Source organism: Trichogramma pretiosum, unplaced genomic scaffold (assembly GCF_000599845.2).
Source record: "Trichogramma pretiosum strain Unisexual culture from Peru unplaced genomic scaffold, Tpre_2.0 scaffold71, whole genome shotgun sequence".
Taxonomy (NCBI): domain Eukaryota; kingdom Metazoa; phylum Arthropoda; class Insecta; order Hymenoptera; family Trichogrammatidae; genus Trichogramma; species Trichogramma pretiosum.
Window position 1 is genome coordinate 65,411 of NW_019640814.1, and position 22,082 is coordinate 87,492.

A 22,082-nucleotide genomic window follows, 5' to 3' on the forward strand; every position below is an offset into this window, starting at 1 on the left:
CATCATGATCGTTGGCAGCCCTGGCTTTATTGGAATGAACTTCTTTTGCCAAGCAAGTGTTATCATATCAGCACACAAACTCTCAATGCTCATATTAAATAATCTCTTTACAATACTACTTGGATTCAAAATAATTCGCACGATAATATAAACAATTAATAAATAAAAAATAATCTATAGCACAGATAATTGTCATGGTTATCGTGTATTCCCTATAACAAATTGAATAAACTATAAGTTAGATATCTTCTAAATAGCTTCTTGAATCTAATTTATAAGATCCTTTTAATTTAGAAAGAAGCAAATTAAATTTAAATTTAAATAAGCTGTACACATGTAACTTTAATTGAGTAGTACAAAATCATCATTTTGTATAAGTTCTGACGCACAAATTGAAATCTAGAAGATTTCAAAAAGCTATAAATTGCATATATAATTGTTATTAGTTTTAATAATACACAAATATATATTCGTAATATTTGCTGTTACAAAAATCAATAAGAGCTCATTTTTTAAATTACTCGTAGACAATTTTATCTAAGATTATGCTAATCGAGACGATAGTTGATTTTCTGTAATATTTTCACATGAGCATGTAACAAAATTGTCATAAGTCATAATTTTCCAACAATTTTTAGTCGTGCACAAGTTAAATTTAATTTCAACAATAATTCATATAATATACATTTTGTTCATTCGCGCACTCGCTGTTTTACGGTAAAATTAATACTATTTATTTACAGTTTTATGTAAAGCAGTTTTTACTACTCTTATAACTTTTTCTTATGCATTCCGATATTTTTTTTTCTACATACCGTAGGAAAAAAAATTAATTTCTGTACGTACCCTGTCCTCTAAGATTTTTGAAAGAATCTTTTTTTGCGAAACTCATTTTTATATTTACCTACAATTCAAAACATTGTTAATTATATTTTTTCATGATTTAATAATTTAATTATAATGTTTGTGCGTTATTCGTTGTAGTATAAAATGTTTTTACAAGCTATAAATTTCAATTTTGTAGACTATCATAAAAAGCATTTTCTATATAATTAGAAAATAATCAACTTGACATTAGGACAATGAACTACTTTTTTCCTTTCTTAGTAAAATTGAGAAGTATTGAATAAGATCGGATATTTGAAGAAACAATCAAGAAATAGTTTTTGTCATAGTATCAAATATTACAGTTATTTTTTATCGTTGTTAAACATAAGTGCATATAATAATTGTATCCTTAAATATGTATACTTTATGTTTATTAGATGTATGTTACTTTTCTATATATGATCTATGATCGCCAAATAACAAGAGTATATTTTTTTAAAGAATCGCGATTTCAACGTGTCAGTCTCCTGCACATAATTATAATAAATCAAAAGATTCATGAATGTAGGCATTTACAATCATATAAGTTGTTTTCGTATTTTAGGACATTTCACAAGCTACATAACAGAAAAAAGCATCGGTTCATGCACGATGACGCTTTACACAATATACTTATATATTGTTATTATAATTATTATTATTATTATTATTATTATTATTATTATTATTATTATTATTATTATTATTATTATTATTATTATTATTATTATTATTATTATTATTATTATTATTATTATTATTATTATTATTATTATTATTATAATTATAATCATTATTTTTATTATTATTATATATCGTCATGGTTTGTAACCAGATTATTTATTTTTAGGTGTATCACAAGCAAACAAAAAAAATATATTATAATTCTCATTACATAGTTTTGTCATTCATCTCCTTACTATAATTTTTATTTTTTTACTTTTTAAAATACATTCATTTTCACTGGAGCAAGCAGTCAAAATTTATATAGATTCGTAAATACTATAGTGTAACTCGAATCAATATATTTTTTTAAATGAACAATGATATCGAGTAGCTATATTAAAATATGTTAAAATAATAGATAAAAAAAATTGAGGCACTTGCCCAAGTCCCTCTGCGCTAAATTGCACTCTCTCTTTCTCTCGTTCTCGTCGTTGCTCTTTCAAATTACTAATAATTTTCTCGAAAATCCTATTTCAGAATTTTTAAATATAATTTTTTTATTTAGTTTCAGATGATACTGCCAACAAACTAATAAATGGAAGGCACGCCTCGACTCCAAATGCGAATCATTACACACAGTTTTTTTACACTTGCATAATTGTTTTTTCTTGATAAGTTGTCAAATTTTTTTCTGGTTTCCACAATGTAAAGTTGTATTTTCATCAGGATTTAAGCAACCAACATGTCACTACTAAGAACGAACTCTTCTGAAGCTTATCACAATTTTAGTAACACATATTATACTTTTTTTTAAATAACTCACGCTTATTAACTTTTCTTTGTGCACTCATAATCATTCTTTCATAATTGTCTTTTCCTGCTTAAATCCCAACTACTATCATAAGTCCATATGACATAATTATTAAACGAAGTCGCAAGATACTGGTCAAAGCTTGAATTTTTATTATGATAAATCAAGTTTTTTAACGATTTTTTACTTTGTGTATGTATATTTATATGTACACTTGTGTGCTTATCGTTCAAAACATCTCGATCACATCGAGTAAGATTTTTTGACTATGCATTTTTTTCCTATTTTCTTAATTTCTATTACATTAATGAAGTTTCGATATTATCAACTTGATATAGTTATCCAAATTATGGGACAAGTTACCCAATTCATACGTTTCAAAATCTGAAATATTTAGCACGTTCGTTTTTTAAAATCGTACGTTAATTTTATTATCACGATCAAATCTATAAGTGACAAATATTTTAACGGTGGCTCTCAACTATGCGTATCTTCTTTATATTCACTAATTCACGTTACTTTTTGTTGAGGTGTAAATCGTTTATGGAAGAATTAACTTATATTACAAAGTTATTCGCAAGAGTAGCGTTGCAAGATTATGAGTTTGTTTTGCATCATTTTTTCGGAGCACTAATACAAAAATACTTTGTATCGCATGCGCGCACTAGACGACGACAAATCCAATTGTAATAACGGAGCTTTAAAATGTTTCCAATACACATTTATACTATACGAATGTATATTTCCATTTATAAAGTCCTCGTCGTTGTTGTTTATGTACACTATTTTAATATGTGGTTCTGTTTGTAAATTGGTGTGTCTGAGTGTGAGTATGTGTATGTGTACGGATGCGCGTGTGTATGTATTACAATAAAAAAAGGACAATTGAAGCATGCATTGAGCCCATTTACGTTAGATAATCGTCAGCGTAAGCATTTCTGCTCCTTCGTCCGGTAGTCGTCTGATTGCTGACGCTATGAACGATGCTTTGAGGCTGAGCGTAGTATCCAGCTATTTCTTGATACTCGGCGTCGGACTCGACCGGATGATGATAAAAGTCGCGCGGCTCGTGGTAACCGTAATCAGTCTGCGCGTAAGGGTGACGATCGTAGCCGGCTAGCCGATCGATCGGTTGCTGGTACTGCGAATTGTGCTGCTGGTCGTAGTAGCCACGCTCGCGATCGTAGTTTAGCTCGATGAATTGATCGTGAGGCTCGTAATCGGGTGCGGGCTCCGGCGGATACGTTCCGGGCACATAGGCGCTGTCGTATGCCGGGGCTGGATCGAGCGGCGTAGCTTGGTGAGACACTTGCTTCGTATTGTCGGTGATGGTGCTGCTATTGGACGTCGTGGTGCTGCTGCCTGCGCTGCGAGCTGAGCTACCAGAGATAGTGCAAGGCGCTGAGGCCGTTGGCTTCACGGGCCGGTTGCCTGCTGTTCCATCGACCGAACCTGTGTTCAACCATAACATTCGATTAAAAGAATCGCCTTGACTCTTTTCATAACTAACTTTCTTTCAGTACTTACCAAGGGTTCCTGCGATGGGTGGCACCGAACCTGGGGCCATACCTCATACAGCCTGTCTATTTCTATATCATATGTAGGTCTTCTTGACCTTCTGTACAGGCTTGTTCTCGGCCGACGAGTTGGCGTTTTTGCCATTAGGATTCTTCGGCGGTACGTTGAGAACAAGATTTATGGACTTATTATTGAAGCCTGGCGATTCTGTCGTTTCTGTGAGACGATTCAATTGTTGACGCTGCTCCGGTGGATCGGGATAAGGTACGTTACGAAGACGTTGTGAAAACCAAAAGCCGGATGCAAAACCCGCAATGAGAGAAAAGAAGCACGTGCCGATGAGAGCGCCTGTCAAAGTTTGCGCCGAGTATACGACTGGCGTGACAATTACACCTGTTTATTTGAAGGAAAAAACAACATGAGATTAGCTTTCATCGCTCGCTCATCCATTCATTCGAACGAATGAGAAGTAAAAATCAATATTCTTATTCTTGCTTAATTAACAATACTTTTTGCAATCCAATATTTGAAGAATTGAAAATTGAGCAATCGGTATTCAGCGGCGAATGTGCTAGCTGTAATTAGTGTTATGATCGCATACATAAGACATACATGTAACCGCAGAGTTAAGACGATAAAAAAAAATCATGACTATTTTCATATGACAAGTGACAACGTAGTAATAAGTTTATGCAAATTGAAAATGAACCTTGACAAATAATGCTAACAAGAAACACATTAAAAGCGTATATTTTCTATGATTCCTCGGACGGCTCAACCTGTGAAAGTAATGGAAAAAGCCTCACCTTGCGGATCGTTGGCACGCGGTTGCGTTCTACTGTACTGGTTATCCGGATCAAGCTCGATGATGATCTCGTTGTCCCGTTCGTTCGGCTGCGTCTCGGCGATGGGCCCCGGACCGAGTACAACTCCTCCGTTATCGGGTGGACCCCGACTTGGCCTCTGTGGCATCGTTTGCACCTGCTTCGGGTCTGTGAGGCAATTTTTTCCCCAGTGTTATCGAGTATGAATGATGAATTTCAATGATTTATATGGGGTTGGAATTGATCGAGTTAATACAAATATATTTAGCAAACCAACAAAAAAAAGCTCCACTTTCCACAGAGTGTTAATTCGGTTGTGAGACGGCTTGAAGCGATGACAAAAAGTTTTAGTACATGAAAAAAACGAGCTCAGGTAACGTAAAATGCGCATATTTTTCCAGTGCGGCTTTGCCGTAGAAAAGCAGACTTAGTAGTCGCGCGAAGAGCTTATACTTTCTGCTCTTTTATTTGTGATAATATGAAACAGAGTTGGAAAAGTCAAAGAAAAACACTGAAGCGTAATGTTTTGCGTTTTCACACCCTTCGGGAAATCCCGAAAGTAATCCTTTCTGCTGCTCAGTAATGTGATTTGAAAATATAATAGAGCAAGAAAATCCCCCCTCGTATGCGTCGAGTTATACTAGCGAGACTTTTAAACTCGAAAAAAGTTTTAATTCAAGCTGCTGATATCGCTTACCTGCATCGTAAGTGCCGCATCCCCGATGCTTTCCACTAGTTATATTCTGATAAAGCATCTTATCGGCGTCGCTGTCGTGTAGTCGCGTCATCACGGCGACGCACTGGCTGTGCTCGGCGTCCCAAGCACAATGTGGATCCTGCAGGCCGATGCAGCTCGCACACGAGCCGGCCGACGGCGAGTCGCAGTGATGCAATGGTACGGCTCGTATTTCCGAATCCGCAATCACTACAAGTTTGCTCGCTTCGCCAGCTAAATGAACCACTTGCAAATCTTTTACGGCTTGGCCTAGATCCATAGAAAAAAAAGACGTTAGAAATTGATACCCATAGTCACTTAAGCTATTTTCCATGAAGACAACAACAAATGAAGTCTGTTGGTTAGGCTCGATAAGAGAAAATAGTACAGTTATCAAAGTCGAGAATTATTCTCGTTAATTTTTTTTCTACTTCCATATTTACAGTAATTCAGAACGTACCGTATCGTAAAACCTGAGCGTCACTGACTATCACTTGATTTGAGTCGTTTCTTGAGACAGGACTCCTTGTATTAAGAGCTTTCAGCACTCTGCCATCATCTGTGATAAGGAAAAAGTAATAAAACGATGAGTTATCATCAAGTCTGAAATTTCATATCTAGAAAAAAATAGTCTGTGTGTATAGCTTACCAGTGCCGATGTAGAGAATATCGTACAATTTCCCGTCAAGCGCCTTCACTTGCGGATCAACGGCCACCTTGGTGAATCGATAACTAGAAAAAGAGTCGCTACATTATCATTGTGCACTTTGTCATTGATCCTATTAAACTTCTTTTTGTTTTGAGGCGAGCTTAAATTATTTACAAATAAATAACAACAACTGCAGTGAAGAAGAAAGCTTTCGATCGGGAGCAATCAGTACAGAAGTACATTATATTATTGTGAATGAGATTTAACGCGATTGTCGTTGCGCGCATTGCTCGTCTGTATATCTGTGGTCATTCGTTGGCGGCTGTAGTTTTATCGAAGCATAAACGCGCGCGTTATTATTGTTGTTATCGTGATTATTTTGCATTTACGCTCGGCAAAGTTGTACGCGTGAAAGCACGACAATGTCACACAGTGGCTACTCCCAGTGCGAGCCGTAAGCGAGACGCGCGCGCGCACACACACACACAGCGAGAGATCCCAACTTCACCACAGTTTTGCACTCCGTGCATATTATGCATTTACATGAATGAGAGAGAAAATTATAATCTACAAGCGCGTGGGTATGTAAAACACACGCACACGGGCAAGCAGAAGGTTAACCATGGGCAAGAGTAAGTTAAAATTATTTCTAAACTTTTGTAGCTTTGTAAATGTTTGAATGCCCGTGCACGAGCGCGCGTATGCTGTTTACGTCTACGTGTATGCGAGATACACAATATGATATAGAAAGGCCGCACAGAGGGCTGCACGCGCGAGCCCACAAAAATGTCTATTTTTCCACTTTTGTTTCAGAAAAATAAAGAAAGTTTAATTTCAGTATTTACGCGATAAAATTGTGAAAAGTTTAAACATATACACTCCACGAAATTTCTCTGCCGCGTTCAGGTACGTCTTTTTGTCCGTCTCTGTGCCAGCGCGTACAAATGTGAAATAGTTTTAATGAATCAAAATGCTAGGCAAAGTGGTAACTTTATTTTGCGACAAATAAGCAAACATGCGCCTGCCGTGCCCGTGCGTACACGATAATTCCCGAAACTTTTTGCTTGAATCAGTCGCGAATGTTATATCAAGAAAAATGAGTACTTACTTGTATGTGACCTTGGTAACGACGGGCGTACCGAAGTACGTCTGCACGGCGTCGTCCATCAGTGGATGAGACTTGACGAAATTCACGGTGATATCGGGTAACGTCCGCGAGTCGTTGACGCAAGCTCCGGGGCGCGGTTCAGGTACTTTGTCTGGCATGACTCGCAACCAATTGCTGTTGATGGTCTCTTGTTCCTTGAAGGCACCCTGGAATACCTGAAGGATATCGCTCATGGAAAAGGCGCAAACGGCCGAGCCACCAATCGAATTCACCGGAGTCGTAAAAACGCCGTAGATCAACTGCGTGTGGCCGTCAATGTAGTGGCCTTCCGTCACGTCGCTCGTCGACTCTAAAAATTTCAATCATCGATCAAATTTACTTCTCAGCCTCTGGTGACACATCATGAGTTATAATATAACTGTATATTTTGTTCGTACAGCCTTTGTCATTTCACGAGGAAAATTCCGCAAGCGTTTTGAACTTTATATCGAAGGCAGAAATACTTTCTTTCAATGTATGATGACATTTTCGGACTATAAATTCAGTCAATACACAGAATCGTCATTTTTATGATTTTCTGACTTTCAAAAAATATCTATATCGAATGAGCTGATAAAAGCGAGGAAAATAAATGAAGTAGCCATTTTCTAACGTCTTTATATCGACGTTTTATTCCGTCACAATCAAATTAAGATCAATGAGGTAATAAATGTTCGTACAAACAATCGTGTTAAAAATAAAAATGGAAATAATATTCTCGATTATTTTCTTGACATCGAAAAAAGGTCGATTTTTACTGTCTATAATAAATTTTCTGATCCAAAATCTGTATTCCCCCGAGCTTTTGATCGAATCATCTGTGACGTCTAATGTTTTTCTTAATAAATAAATATAAATACAGGCTTCATCCCTACTACTTGCAATACTCTTTTACCTTCTATTTTTTGATTAAATATGTATCAAGTTTTATTTATATACGTATAAGAGCTCAGCAACAATAAAGATGCGCGAATGTGCACGAAATTTTATGATTTACGCTTATCCATAAAAAAAATAAAAGTATAAGTATTAGACGACGTTGTACGGCGGGCAAAAGCGGCGAGGGAAGGCGGCTAATGAAATTTCCCATGAGTCTCGAGGGGAATGGATGAGACACGACGAGACGCACGCTAAAAAGTTGAAAGCATCGATGCGCGCTTGATGTCACCAGGGAGTGCTTCGTTTATGTCTGCACATGCACAGCATATACGTGTTTGGAAGTGCTGAATGTTCCGATAAAACAATAGGTTCGGAACTATTTTGTAACGATTAATCGACTGAACTCAATCGAACGTGAAACAATTGATTAGATTAACCACGAAACTCTGACCCTTCGATCAATTCAAAAAAGTTGAAATTTCGGTAATATTGTTTTTTTGTTAATATCATTTACATAAATAAATATGGATTACAGTTTAGTAAATACAGGATACAGTTTTTGAGTATTGAAATAACTATTTAAGAATTTCTATTGACTCTCACTCTATATGAATCAGGCAACCATTGTACATTTCAAAAAATAATTAATTCATTTTTTACTTGGAGTATTGTTGCTACCATTCGCTCAGGTGAAAAATAAAAATAATAATGAAACGAAAAGAGGGGTTGCAAAAGCTGAGTTTCATTTAAACTTTAAATCACACAGTCATCATCTGGTTGGATAACTTTTTGGCAAAGCTTGGGATCGTGTGTGAATATTAATATGCGTTTGTCGCGTGTAATAAAGAATCTGGTCAGCCCGAGAGCTGCATGCGGCGCGCGAGAACGAATTTAAACGCGCGTATTCCTCTTTATACGTGATTGATAATTTATGAGATTTTACACGCAGGAACATAATTTCGTTTCGTTCGCCGTCGCCCAGCTGTATGAATTAAATTTGTGAGGATATAGACTTGGCCTACACGCCAATAATATATTTATCATATTTGTCTTTTGTGCGTGACGGCAGTTTTCATTGAATGAACCGATTTACGATTTTGAAATAAATTTTGTGACAAATTTTATCGCACTAAGAGCATTTCCAAAGATTCAATAGGATCGCAGTCTGGGCAAGAACTACTCGTTAAAGACAAACCTCGCGAGCCATAAAAATATAAAATATAAAAAGAAATATTCCCGTTGAATGTATTTTTCCATAACGAAAAACCAATAATGTGATTTAAAAAGGGCACAGGTGATTTGTTCTCGTAGAGCTCGGGAATGCCGATTTATTACTAAAATCATTCGTTGCATTATCAGCGAAAGTTCGCATATTAACTTTTAAAGGTAAAAAAAGGATTGACGTGCTTGTACTTCATCCGCCATAGATTTTAATTCCAGATATCGTTCGTGATGCTGGCCCCGCGCCAATCGTAGAATAGTCCTCTACCCACAGACCCACAGTCTCACAAACACATTGCCAAAACACAACTTAAAGTAAGAGCCTTCATATGCCCTTTTAAAAATTCTCGCCCTTGCTAGATTACTTCATTTTTTTGCGTCGTTGTAACATTTTCAGCTAGGCATCAACTTCTCTCTCGTTTTTTTCCCCGAAATTTCGCGTTGGCGGGTGAGTATGGTAATATGTTAATGTGCATATGCTTAAAAAATTGGCTATTTGTGCGCACAGTCGAAAAGCGTTAATCATGTCTCTGAGCGATAAAATACAATACCAGCCGTGTAGTTTATCACTATTCTTTGTAATAAATAGTGTTTGTACACTTATATACGCATGAGCGCACCTTACTTTTGATCGAAAATTACACACATTACTCTCGAACGAAAATTCAATGACCTCCTTCACGTGTGTCTGTGAATTATATAAGCGTAAGCCATATAGGAATTAAACTGTTGCTTATGGCTACATTCAATATTATGCACATCACTCATGTTCGCTTATAGAGAAAGAGAGAGAACAGAGTTTGTATATCTAAATCAGTTAGAAATATATTTGCGCTTACATAACTTTACAGAGGCAGCGCAGCGGCTGCACGTTATAAAGCCACGTTAATGAGCTTTTGTTCGTCTTAATCTCACTATTATCAGATTGAATGTAAGCACACATGTAATAAGTCCTGCTATGCGCTCTCTCGGGAACGGATATTTTTTTCTATTTTTCAAACTTTTCGCTCCCTACAGGCGAGACATAGCAGGAGACGTAGCACGAAAGAGAAGAAAGGTAGGGAAAAGTGCCAACGCGATACGCGTGTTTATTACTCGTAAACGTACTTGATTACACGGGTTCACGTCAAACATCGACGCCCCTCTGTGTCTATACGAGCAACTATAACACGTATAAGGTATACGTCATTGAGACGTAGCGAGTATTTCCCAAAGGGAAATAATTGTCTTTGCGGCTGGCAGTCGCATCGTCGTCACTGACGTCGTCTTTTCACCCAGCCTAACAGAGAAAGAGAGAGAGAGAAGGAGAGAAAGACAGATAGATACATTTCATTTGGCCGTAGGGTAAACCCCAATGTGACGCAATTTGCAGCTCCAAAACATTTGCATATTTTTAAAACTTAATAATGTAACAAACATGTACTACATAAATGGAAATAAAAATAAACCATAAGCGTTGACTTTCAACAAGTAAAAGATAGGAAATTGGAGAAATAAAGAGAGAGAGTTCGATATCTTGATGTACCTTCGTACTAATATTTTGAATTGCATATAACAAATAAATTTTTAAAATATTTGCAAAAAAAGTATAACGCTCTTGATGCTTGAAAAGGTATTATCATCTCCCTCATCGGAGGATAGCTGTACAGTTCATTATAAGAACGCGTATGTATACGCGTATCAACAGGCAAGCTAGCAAGAGGCATTACGAGTCTCTGGGGCATAATTTGTAGGAAGAAGGGAGGTGGAGGCCGCGATTTATTGACGATATGGACCATTAGTGGATGTACCTTATCTATGAGTCATGCGAATTACGCGTGTAACTCCGAAAAGTCTTGAACGGAAATTGAAAAATACCATCAATCGTCCTGGTCTATTTGCCTCTCGCCCGCTGGCATACTTTGAATACGCTCGTCGCAGCCCTAGTGCGCACAATATTGCACATGCACCCTCACCTTTAGACTAAGAAATCATTTGAACTTCCTTTCACGTATGTATTACTAGCACGCGACGAACGAAGAAAAGTATATCCTTGCGAGAGCCTTTGTCGTTTGCGTGAAGCACATATGCCGCGTATTAATAGCTTTGACATTTGATGATATGAGTCACCGGTGGAAGATTATGCCGTTGTAGAGGCGAGCGATTCCTAGATATAATCCTATAGCGTTAAACCCTGACCGATACGTATACCCCTCAGCGTAATATATGGTTAATTATAGCAACGGAAAGAATCCAACGAGTCATTTTCTTTTCACTATCAAGTGTAAACATCGTTATGGAACCCACAAGAAAAAGTATACGCGTCATACTATTATTGGGGCTGCGTTGTATAAGAGAAACTTTTTTTTGTACGAGTATAAACACTCTCAAGCGCGTCGTAAACCAATACTAATGAAAAAATCTTTCTGAAAAAAGTGAGCTTTAAATCTGCACCTGTTTTTATCCTATATAAAAGATATTTTCTCTAGTAGATTAGTAAACTTTCGTCAAGTTCTCTTTTTTTGCCTTATTTTTCTTTTTCTTTATCGCTATACGGACGCGCGCAGGCCACGCGCAAAATTGTATTAAATGCCGTAAATAAACGATGTATGCGAGCGAGCGAGCGAGCGAACGAGCGAGCAAAACGAAAAGTTTTTCACTACTACTACTACTATTCTGTTTTGAATAACTTTGCCGCGCCAATATAGAGTGAGAGCAACGTGTTATGCTCGTAAAATTATATTTTCTCCCTTCTTCCCCACGCAATATGTAAACATATAAAGTATTTCAATTTTGCAGTCTGCTACGGCCACTACGCCTGTGATTCCATAAATCTCCGGAGTGGCTTCAATCTCGAGCTACGACTATTCCAAGTTATTGTCACACCCGAGTATATAAGAACTGCATTACGAAGATTTTGCAGATTTCTATCGGACTTTTACAACTCTCCCTCTTGCACTCGAACCTTATTGGATTTTATAGATATTTCTTACCTTCAATGCACGCTTCAAATATCCATTTCGAGAGCAAGAGGAAATTTTCCTAAGGAGAATATTACACCTGCTCTTTTTTTTTATTCATAATGCGCGTATCGTTCGCCAATATTCATTCTGTACATCCGCTATAACTTGATTCGAAAATAATAGCAAACTCGTTTTTACATTTATACTTCCATTCGCTTTTTTCAGAAATAACGCATTTGTGCATTAACGCAAAAATCCTCACTCGCAATTAAATGGACATATATTTTAAATCCCTTTCTGCGTATTATGGATAAACGAGGAGTATGAAATTACCGCGAATATAAATACGCACGATGCGAGTACTTTTAGCGTTTGAACCATTAAAGGGTAAAATGAAATTACTTTTGTGGAAATTATTAATTAATAGGTCACACCATCGGTCGCAAATACACACATGAATATGCATGGGAACATGAAAACATTTTGATATACACTTACGTATTTCATTGAAGTAAAATGGATAGTCTCCAGGCACCGAGCAGTTGAGCCTTGCTTTGAGAAAACTAGTCCACCTGTCGCCAAATGCGTGTGGTCCGCCCTTATCGTGTTTGCACACCCGTGCGACCCTCGAGTAGACAGCCTGTGATCGTCGTCGCAAGAGAAAAATACAAATAGAAAGTGAGACACTAACACATAATGTTTATAACTCCTAATACTTGTACGCGATAAACATATGGAATTTAAAAATGGAAATTTCCTTAACTTTATAAAGTTAATACAAAGTGATTACAAAACGATTTGCACTACTTGCAGTATACATTTTTCAAAATACCGACATAATAATCATCAAAATGGATCCAATATGTATGATGATAATGATAATAACAATAATAAAAACAGCGATATTGAAAATTTAATGAAAACGTGAAGCAGGGCAATTTTGGCTCTGAACAATTTAATGCAAATAATGTAATACGAGGAGTGAAAAAGAAAATTGTACGCGTGCATTAGAAAAAATTGAGGTCAAATAATGTGTGAGTGCACGTGTGCTGTAATATTTATACGTCTTACCTTGCCGCAGTTCATGTACTCGACGGCCGTTTCACGGTAGAAAAAGTACACGTAATCTCCGTAACTAAATGAACTGACAAAATTCGGTCCTAGAAAATAAAAAAAAGTTGAATGAAATACCTGCTTGATAGAATGGGGAAAATAAAATGAATGATCGAGTGGACGCGAAAAATCACCGAGGATAATTTATCTGCAATTAATTAGTGGAAATTCAAGAGTACTTTCCACATATTCAAGGTGGGCGCACATAATGGCAGTACGAATTTTTCACGGAGGCTTGAATGAAACACGATAAGAATCACATTAAATGTACCTACACGCGTACTTATAAAGGTACGAAAACGATCGGGTATAATTATATCAAGTTCGTTATCTCATCCCGGAACTACCGAATTCCAACGGGCGAGGAGAAAAAAATGTTGTCTCTCATTTTTGGCGTCGGCGCATATACACAACAAGGGAAAGCCTCGAGGCTCGGAATTTCAGGCTGGTGATAATGGATGTGACACGTGCGTGTATATATACGTGCGTAGTGCATGTCTGGTATTTTACGCCTTGAAAGCACGATGAAAGCTATTTGTTTAATGAATTTTATTTTCTCCGGCCAAGGTAGTAAATGATTAATTTTTTCTTGCGTGTGGGACGTAGTTTTTTTAATTACATATAATTGCGTTCTTTTTGTACCTTAAAACGCATTTAAAAAATATCATTAGTTGGGAAATTCGTTATTTGAAAGCTCAAAGCAACGCGAAAGAGTCTGAAATTTAATTAATAAAAAATTTTATAGCTAAAATTTCAGCTTGTCATAATATGTTCGCGCATATGTTTATGCATAAAAATGGGACTAAAAAAGGATGTTACTTACCATTGAGCTGATTCAAGTCTGAGCGTTCGGTGCGTATTTTCTCTCTATGTATGAGTGGCTCACCGCCCGAGGAGTCAGCGAATGTAGCAGCATAAAGTTGACCGTCTGCAAACAAAAGAGCAAAACTTGTTTACCGTTGTATATTTCCTCTCTTTCTCCCTCTTTTTCTTTGCATTTATTTAACTACCAAAGAAGGAGTCAAGGCATGATTCGAAATTACTTTGAATAAATATTACTTTTGCCTCTGTATATTGTTCATGAGTACGCTTGAAAAATAATACTTTTTAGAAAAATCGAGTGAACAGCTTACATATAAAAAACTGTAAATAAACTTTCATCACTTTATATGGGGTGAATTGCTTTATTTTGATTTATTTAACGCCTTTCTTTTAATTTAAACCATTTTCATTGTTCACAAAGATAAAATAATTTACATGAACTTTTTTCCTGTACCTTAAGCGTTTTTTTGCATTCATTTTTTCCTCATATTTCTTCATTTATCATGAAGATCAAAGGAAACCTTTGCACCTACTAAAATACAACCAACTATTTTTATTCTACCTCTTATTTACTATCGAAAGTATTGATTATTTTTAATAAGCACTTTCAGGTTTGTAGATCACGAAAAAGAAATTCAAATTAATTTTTTTTCGTCTTTATTTTTTTACGTCATTCGACACTGCCATTTTTATTAATTTTTTATCATTGAGTAATGCTTTTGGCACGAAAAAATGATAGCGACTGTATGCTTTTGTAGAGGATTAAAAAACGAATACCACTATCGGTAATAGCATAGATTATAACTATTAGATCCACATTCATTTCCATTTTATTTACCCTATGTATTTCATATCGTATGATAAAAAGGGTTTTATTCACGGCACAGTAGAGCTGGCCTCATAAGTTTTGCGCCCCCCAGTAAGACTACAGTGCGGGGCGTTCGCCATCGTCGCCTAGATTTGTTGCAACCTTTTATGCATACCGCATGTTCTGTCGGCACGCCAGAATATAAGGTGCGCGCGTAAAACACAGGCTTGTTTCCCAGGCAGCTGCATCGTAGATTAAGCTGTTTTCGGGCTTCGCTTTTCGAATAAGGTGGAACGCAAGCCTGCATGTACGTAGCATGTGCCGCCTGAGTGTATGCCAGCAAGAGAGAGAGAGAGAGAGAGAAGGTGTTCTTCGTGGAATGTTTACTGTCTCTTGCTCTCTCGCTTCTAAGTGCTCTGCACAGCGAGAATTTCGCATTACAGTCTTATTCGTCGCACACGCATACCCGTACTCGTGCAATATAATACCGCGACTGCAGAGGCGTTTTCTGTATCGAGCGCACCGAAGTGTTCGCTATGAATATCATTTGTTCACGCTACCCATTCTCGAATGGGCCTCGCGTCAAAGTTTCAAGAAAATCCAAAAACAAAACAGAGAAGCGCCCGTTCATCGTGGCCACTCGAGCGCGAGTAAATAGCGGAGCCGCTTTTTAATGCAATATTGCCCGGTTATGCCACTCGCGCGCTTATCTCGAAGGGGATGTAATTTATTTTCTCGTTGAAAACGCATAAAATTCACCCGAGCTACTACCTGCGGCCGGCTCGTGCGCGCACAAACAAGTCGCGATAAATTCAGGGAAAATTAGTTTTTCTTTTATGCAACCCAATTCAGTGAGCTTCAAACTGTCTGATCCATATTTCATACAAGTAGTAGCAGTAACAGTATCAGCAAAAAGAAAAGACGGAAAGTGCAACGCTTGTAGTAGAGGCAGTATTACTAGTATACCAGTAAGAATAGTGGTAGTAACTACGAAACCACGCGGCTAATTTAAAATTGAAATGATGCCACTGTTAATTTTGCCTTTTGCCAACGAGCTCAAAACTTTTCCCTTATAAAACAGGCCGCATAATAAGAGAGAAAAAGAGGATTAAGATATCTGGCCGCTGCTTATGTACACGCGTAGTCCCAAAGTCACGCTAGATGGAAAACAGCCTGACATTCGAGCTGCTTACTGTGTAAACGCGCGCGCACCCACACGGAGAAATATTGAAAACAAAAAGCAGCTTTCGCACTGGCAAAACAATCTCAGGAGTTTCGTGGCGAGGAGCTCGCTTTCGAGGATTGTAGCAGCTATGAGTACGGAAACTTTTTGAACCAACGCGCGCGTTAAAGCTTCTGTATTTTGGCAAAACGCAAAAAGAATCCTTATGCGCAGGCTGAACACATAAATGGAAAAATGGAAAATAAAAAGGGAAGGACATTATCTCCCTTTGTGAGTCTGAGCTTTGGATCTTCGAAATTTTCGTAAAATATTCGCGCTCTTTTAATTTTGATGGCATTACTTTTGATGCGTTATTTAACCCAAAACAAAAAAAAAGTCGGATGAAAAGGACCTTTGCATTGCGGACGGCGCCGTTGCATTGTTTCAGCGTTAAATGCAAAGTGTAGGTGCGCTGACGTTGTGCGCTGTGTGCTTGCCTACCGTGAACATGCGTGTATTCGGCTCGTTTAACGCCCTTGAACAATGCGCGAGGGCGACATATTATGTATTACGATGTTTTCTCCCCCGAGATAAACAGGCGTAAAATGTTGCCCATGTAAATTAGATGGCTTTATGACGTTTTTTGCACTCGCGCTTCGCCGAGTTTTTTTGCGCACGCAAAATATTCTAATATTTTTTACTTACAATTAGAACGGACTACGTTGCTCTACTTTTGTTTTTAATCACGACTTCTCATGCGTTCTTTCGGAATTTTGGTTTTTTTTCCTTTTTTTTTTTGTTACATGTCCGTATCCGTTTGCATCGATAAAGCTCGACGTATTTTCCATCCTTTAGGCTCCGATGGATTCGGAACGTTTAATGCATTGTCCCATCGGTGCGCTGCGAGGGCGGCTTATCTTTTCGCGTTCGGGTAACAAGCGTTCGGAAAAAGCCCTTGTCAGCATCGATAACAGTTTCGCGCTTCGGTCGGGCGTTTAAGAATCGATTTCGCGTACAAATATAAACGATGCGGTCACTCAGGCCAGAGTCCACATTTATTACACGGCCGCGCGCGCGGGTATATCAATATTTAATTCGATATGATTTGCAACGCGAGCTCCGTGTATACGCAAGTTTTAACCGAGAGGACTTGAAATCACATCGCGAGACTAACGAGGCGTATTTCTCTTTTGGCAGCAGCAAAAAAAGTACCTGAAAACAATATGTACGTGGATGTTGGTTTTGAAACTTTGCCAGAACTGTGTCGCGTCCGGAAATATAGTTGAAAAAAAATTTCGAAAAATATTTTCCTACGCTATAGATTAAAAAGCTCCAACTGTTGGTGCTTTTTGTGTTTTCCTCTTTCTCAAATTTCTTTAAAAAAAAAAAAAAAAAAAAAAAACATGCCAGTGCTAAAAAAAAGTGAATGATAAAAGGCTTTTAACTTACCGGCAAAGACGGCGGTACTGTTGTGAGCTGGATCGTAGGGACACAGACCAAGTCCGTCGTTGTCGTTCTCGATCACATAGTTGCCATTCTGTAACATGAAAAACGAGCAACAAATGTAGCGACATGAGGGTATAAAGTGTCAGGTAAATATTGCATTATAAACGTCATTATTTTGTGCAGCGGAGCACGAGCATGCCAACGCACGAACGCCTACTCGTGCATGTGTCGCATCTTCGTGTAATCGATACGAATCCCGTACTAGCATCGTGTGTACGCGTACGCGTATAGCAGGAGTGCATTATGTCGTAATTAAGCTTGATCAGCCAGTTCCTGCCCGGATGCATTATTGCGAGGCAGCAGTAGAAGCAGCAGCGTCTGGTAAGCGATATATATTATGCGCGTAAGTATTAGGTTTATACTCGGAGAGACGCTCTCTCGCAGCATGATGATGATGCTGCTGCTGCCTCGCAGCATCTCATGTGCTACACACTTAATCTTCGTAATATGCCCCCTTTTACCGTTTTTATTCCCTTGGAAAAAAGTGCCCAGAATCACTATATAAAGAACTCGAGTGCCATTGTAACTTTCTAAGTTTAATTTTCAGAAGCTTTGTGCGCACAATGACGATTCAAACGAGTGCTAATTAACTTAATTGAAATCTCTGAGGATAAAAAAAAGCAAAGAAAAAAAAACACATTGTTGCCGAGCAAAATTACAAGTAGATAAATGTACGACTTAGATGTTTGCGAATTGTACTGAAAAAGGCCCATCGAGCACGACTGCACAGCGAAAGAGCGAGAGGGAGAGAGAAAAGTAAGCAGCACCTGCAGCCAGGGGAGTAATTAATTAACAGATTCAAGTTTGTATAAGCAATACAACTAGCTTGGAGGGCGTCGAATTTCTTGCGCCGCAATAGCTAACTTTATCGCCACCCCAGAACGAAACTTATGTTTCGCTAGCACTCCTTTCTTTATAGCTCCTCCAGACACTCGAAAACTAACAGAAACACACGCACACACACACACATACACACGCATACACTCACTAGTATGCACGGCTCGTTTGTTTTTTCCATTAGCCAATGTAACGACGTTATGCAGAAACTTGCACTAGTGTGCCAGATATTAGAGCTCAAGGCGCGAGAGCCAAGAAAAACTCGAAACGAGTCTCTGTGCGGGTGGCTAAAGTAATTGAAAAATTACGGGTCTTTTCTGGAAAAGAGAAGTTCTGGAGCCCAAAGTCGATTAGACTGCACACTGTTGAGTTTGAGAATCTTTAATGTCTACCTTGTGCTTTCTACCTTCATCTTTCGCTTTCTCTCTCTCTCTTTCTCTCTCTCTCTCTCTCTCTCCCTCTCTCTCTCTATCTCTCTGCATCTCTCCTTTATATTTACATGTATATAAGTTGCTGCAGGTTCATTTTCGTGCGCTCGTTAAATCTTTAAAAACTTGTTGGAGGAGGACGAAGAAAATGTTACAAGGTCTATTATAATATTTTCTAGTAGCCTAGGAGTTTCAAAAATGAAATTTATCACACCAGAACAATGACATATGTAAAGCAGTATCAAATATAGGATTGTACGTAAATAGAATTAATTCATACTATCAATTTGTTCATGAATGGTTGAAAAAAACAGCTATGTTCAGAGAGACATTTTTTGCAATAAAATAAGCAGAGAGTAATGAGTGTAATATACTTATAAGCTTCATCTTAAAGCTGGAAGTTTATCGCCGCTGTAAAGCTGAATCAGGGTACCGGCCTGAATACGTATATAATAATTTACACGAGGGTGGATCTCACTACGCATTATGCTTGGCTAGAGATGCACGTCGCTTAATTCTCTTTATCCTTTTGTTTAAGCCAAATGAAAATACATAGATATAAAACTCTTTATGGGAAATATTTTTTCTTGACATTGACATAACCCCTGCTTCTATTCAGTTCACGTAAAAAGTGCGAGGAAAAATATATGCACGCAAGTCTTCGAATAATTAAAGATATAGTCATGAGTTGTACTTTAATACACAAAAAGAAAATACATTGTTTTGAACATTCTGAGTGCACAAAAGAATTGTATATTCCCGGAAATTATTAACTCGACAACAGTGACATTGATAAATATATGAATAATAATCAAAAATATTCTTTAATGCTTCGGTCCAATGTGTATTGTAATGAAATCATTGTAAATTCAATAATTGCATTAAATCAAGAGTTTGCTAACGTATTATAAATTAGTTCCAATCCAAATGAGTTTCGACTATTCACTTAATAATATTATTCCCTTTTACCACTTTTTTATTACATAATATAATGTTTGAAACTTTTAATTCCATTAAATTTTAGTTATAAAATCATTTAATCACATTATTAAAAGTAATTTTCTGTTATTTAATTGGATATTATAAGATTCGAATGAGCTAGATTCTAATATATTTTATGCTCATCTAGAGACATGAAATAAAGCAAATATAAATAAACTATGGAAACCACCTTATATACGTTTCAGGTTCAAGTAAGGAACATTGAGTTGCACAGACGAAAACCGTAGATGCGTAAAAAGTTATAGATTGTCTGCGTAAAGTTCACATATACCCATTCTGCAAATAATTATAATTTTTTTAGGGCTTATGGTTCATTTAAATTTCTTTTTCGCGATGCTTTAGTGAAATTGCTTTACAACATTTTCGTTATATCGTAATTATTCAAGCTTTAAAAGTGCACGAGTGCAAAAAAAAAGGAAAGTCTACATCCGAGAAAAGTTGGCAAGTTGGTGCGAGAAGCTTCACTCGCTACCTTGGTGAGCTAAGAAAAACTAATAAACTGCGATAAACCATTAAAGCTAGAATATCAAAGAGCAACGCCTATGATTGTATGCGCATGAGTTGCTTCGGCGCAATAGTTCGCGCATTTATAGTCCTCGTTTCAAACAATAATAATCATTAGTCAGAAAAGTTGGACCGTTTGGGCGCCTCTTTGGGCGTCTCCTGATATAAATCAAAGGCGGGAATTATCGTATACGCGCATCCGCGCGTGTATTTACATACATCACAGAAGCGAAACAATTTACGAATTTTTTAATATTAATTTTCTTCCTTTCGTGTCTGGCGCACGGCTGGCGAGTGTGTAGCAAATAAATCACTCGATGCCCAGCAGTTGCCTTAATACACGAGCACCCATACACGCGGGATGTACGCAAGGCCGGTAGCGTCACGCATGGTTGTTGCGCTATCATGAATTGTTTGGAAAAATTAAAAAAGGAAGCCTCTACCGTCAAGTTGTCCGTATCAGTTTTCGTGCTTTTATATACGTTTTGAATCAATAAAATAAAAAGTAAAATCGATTTTATTTTGGCAAGTCTAACAAAATGAATAGGGTGGATGCGGCTGTACGAGTAAATCGATCGATAAAACAACGTCCAAATATTCATCTTCGCAAGATGATCCAACCTAATGATGATTTACGAGAAAAGACCAATTTTATAACGCGTCAAGACGCTTGGAGAGCGTAACTGCGCTCTATAAACCTTGTCCGAATAAAAAAGTGAGTGAGAGCTAGGAGGAAGAGGGAGAAAAGAGCCATAAGACTGAAAACGCGTTTTATCCATTCTGCAGCGTTGAAAAGATAGATCGAGCAAGTAGCAGCAGCAGTAGCAGCAAGGCTATATGTGTGTCCGGCCAATTTACGAGCTACTGCACTCTTATATACACTATCTTATACGTGATGCACTCGTACAGCGTTTCCAGCCCTTTTTTATTCTTTCGCTTCTTTCAACTTTCTGCTTACGTGTATAGATATACGTGCAACATAATATAGGTTGCTAAAGGTACTCGCAGAGCTTTGCACTCTTTCATCGACGGAGCGTTTTCGGTCTGCCGCCGAGAGAGGGCGGCTTTACTCGGCGATTTATTCGATTTTATTAGCACAGTTTTCTCTCAAATGCGTCCAGTTCATCAACAATTAAGGAAATAGCGAATCCAGCCCATCAGAATTAAATTTTCAATCGTGTTTTCTTTGATATTCTATTTTGATATTCTACATAGGACACCATAGAACCTTTTGGAGAAATCCTCATTACAATTTCAGAAAACGGAATTAAAAATTTGGTTTTTGGGCTAGCTTTGTATCCTAAAATAATTTATAATGGGAAACGAAAATAAACTCAATCCAATCATTGTATTAAAACTATAATTTAATTATGAAGGTATGACAAAAGAACAATAAATCAATAGCGTAGCAAAGTAACATAATATTTGTTTGTTCCATTTAATTAGTTAACATGTTGATATTTAGAGTTTCGTGATAAGGTAAAAGAATGGATTCGGTAATAATATTATTGCATATTCGGTATATCAAATACCCTACACGTACACGTCTGTAAATTATACGTTTTTTACTGTTCATTTATGAAAACAAGTTATGCATTTATCTATAAATACAAAAAATATGTGGGTTCATCTACGAGCTGTATTAGATAGTATTTTACAAT

General features: G+C 37.3%; 1 protein-coding gene across 2 annotated transcripts in view; it reads right to left on the minus strand.

The window, feature by feature from the left end:
* Nucleotides 1–3,704: 3,704 nt before the first annotated feature.
* Nucleotides 3,705–22,082, minus strand: part of LOC106657671 (semaphorin-1A-like) — a 199,674-nt gene continuing 181,296 nt past the window's right edge. The window contains exons 6-16 of one of the 2 annotated variants that reach the window (XM_014379291.2): nt 17,594–17,681; nt 14,176–14,280; nt 13,311–13,399; nt 12,738–12,879; nt 7,159–7,507; nt 6,051–6,133; nt 5,862–5,960; nt 5,384–5,671; nt 4,669–4,854; nt 3,872–4,255; nt 3,705–3,796 (exon numbers count right to left, since the gene is read on the minus strand). In XM_014379291.2, the coding sequence (XP_014234777.1) occupies nt 3,939–4,255; nt 4,669–4,854; nt 5,384–5,671; nt 5,862–5,960; nt 6,051–6,133; nt 7,159–7,507; nt 12,738–12,879; nt 13,311–13,399; nt 14,176–14,280; nt 17,594–17,681 (1,746 nt within the window). In that variant the 3' untranslated portion in view covers nt 3,705–3,796; nt 3,872–3,938. The remainder of the gene's footprint in view (nt 3,797–3,871; nt 4,256–4,668; nt 4,855–5,383; nt 5,672–5,861; nt 5,961–6,050; nt 6,134–7,158; nt 7,508–12,737; nt 12,880–13,310; nt 13,400–14,175; nt 14,281–17,593; nt 17,682–22,082) is intronic. The other variant, XM_014379292.2, reaches the window with a different exon arrangement.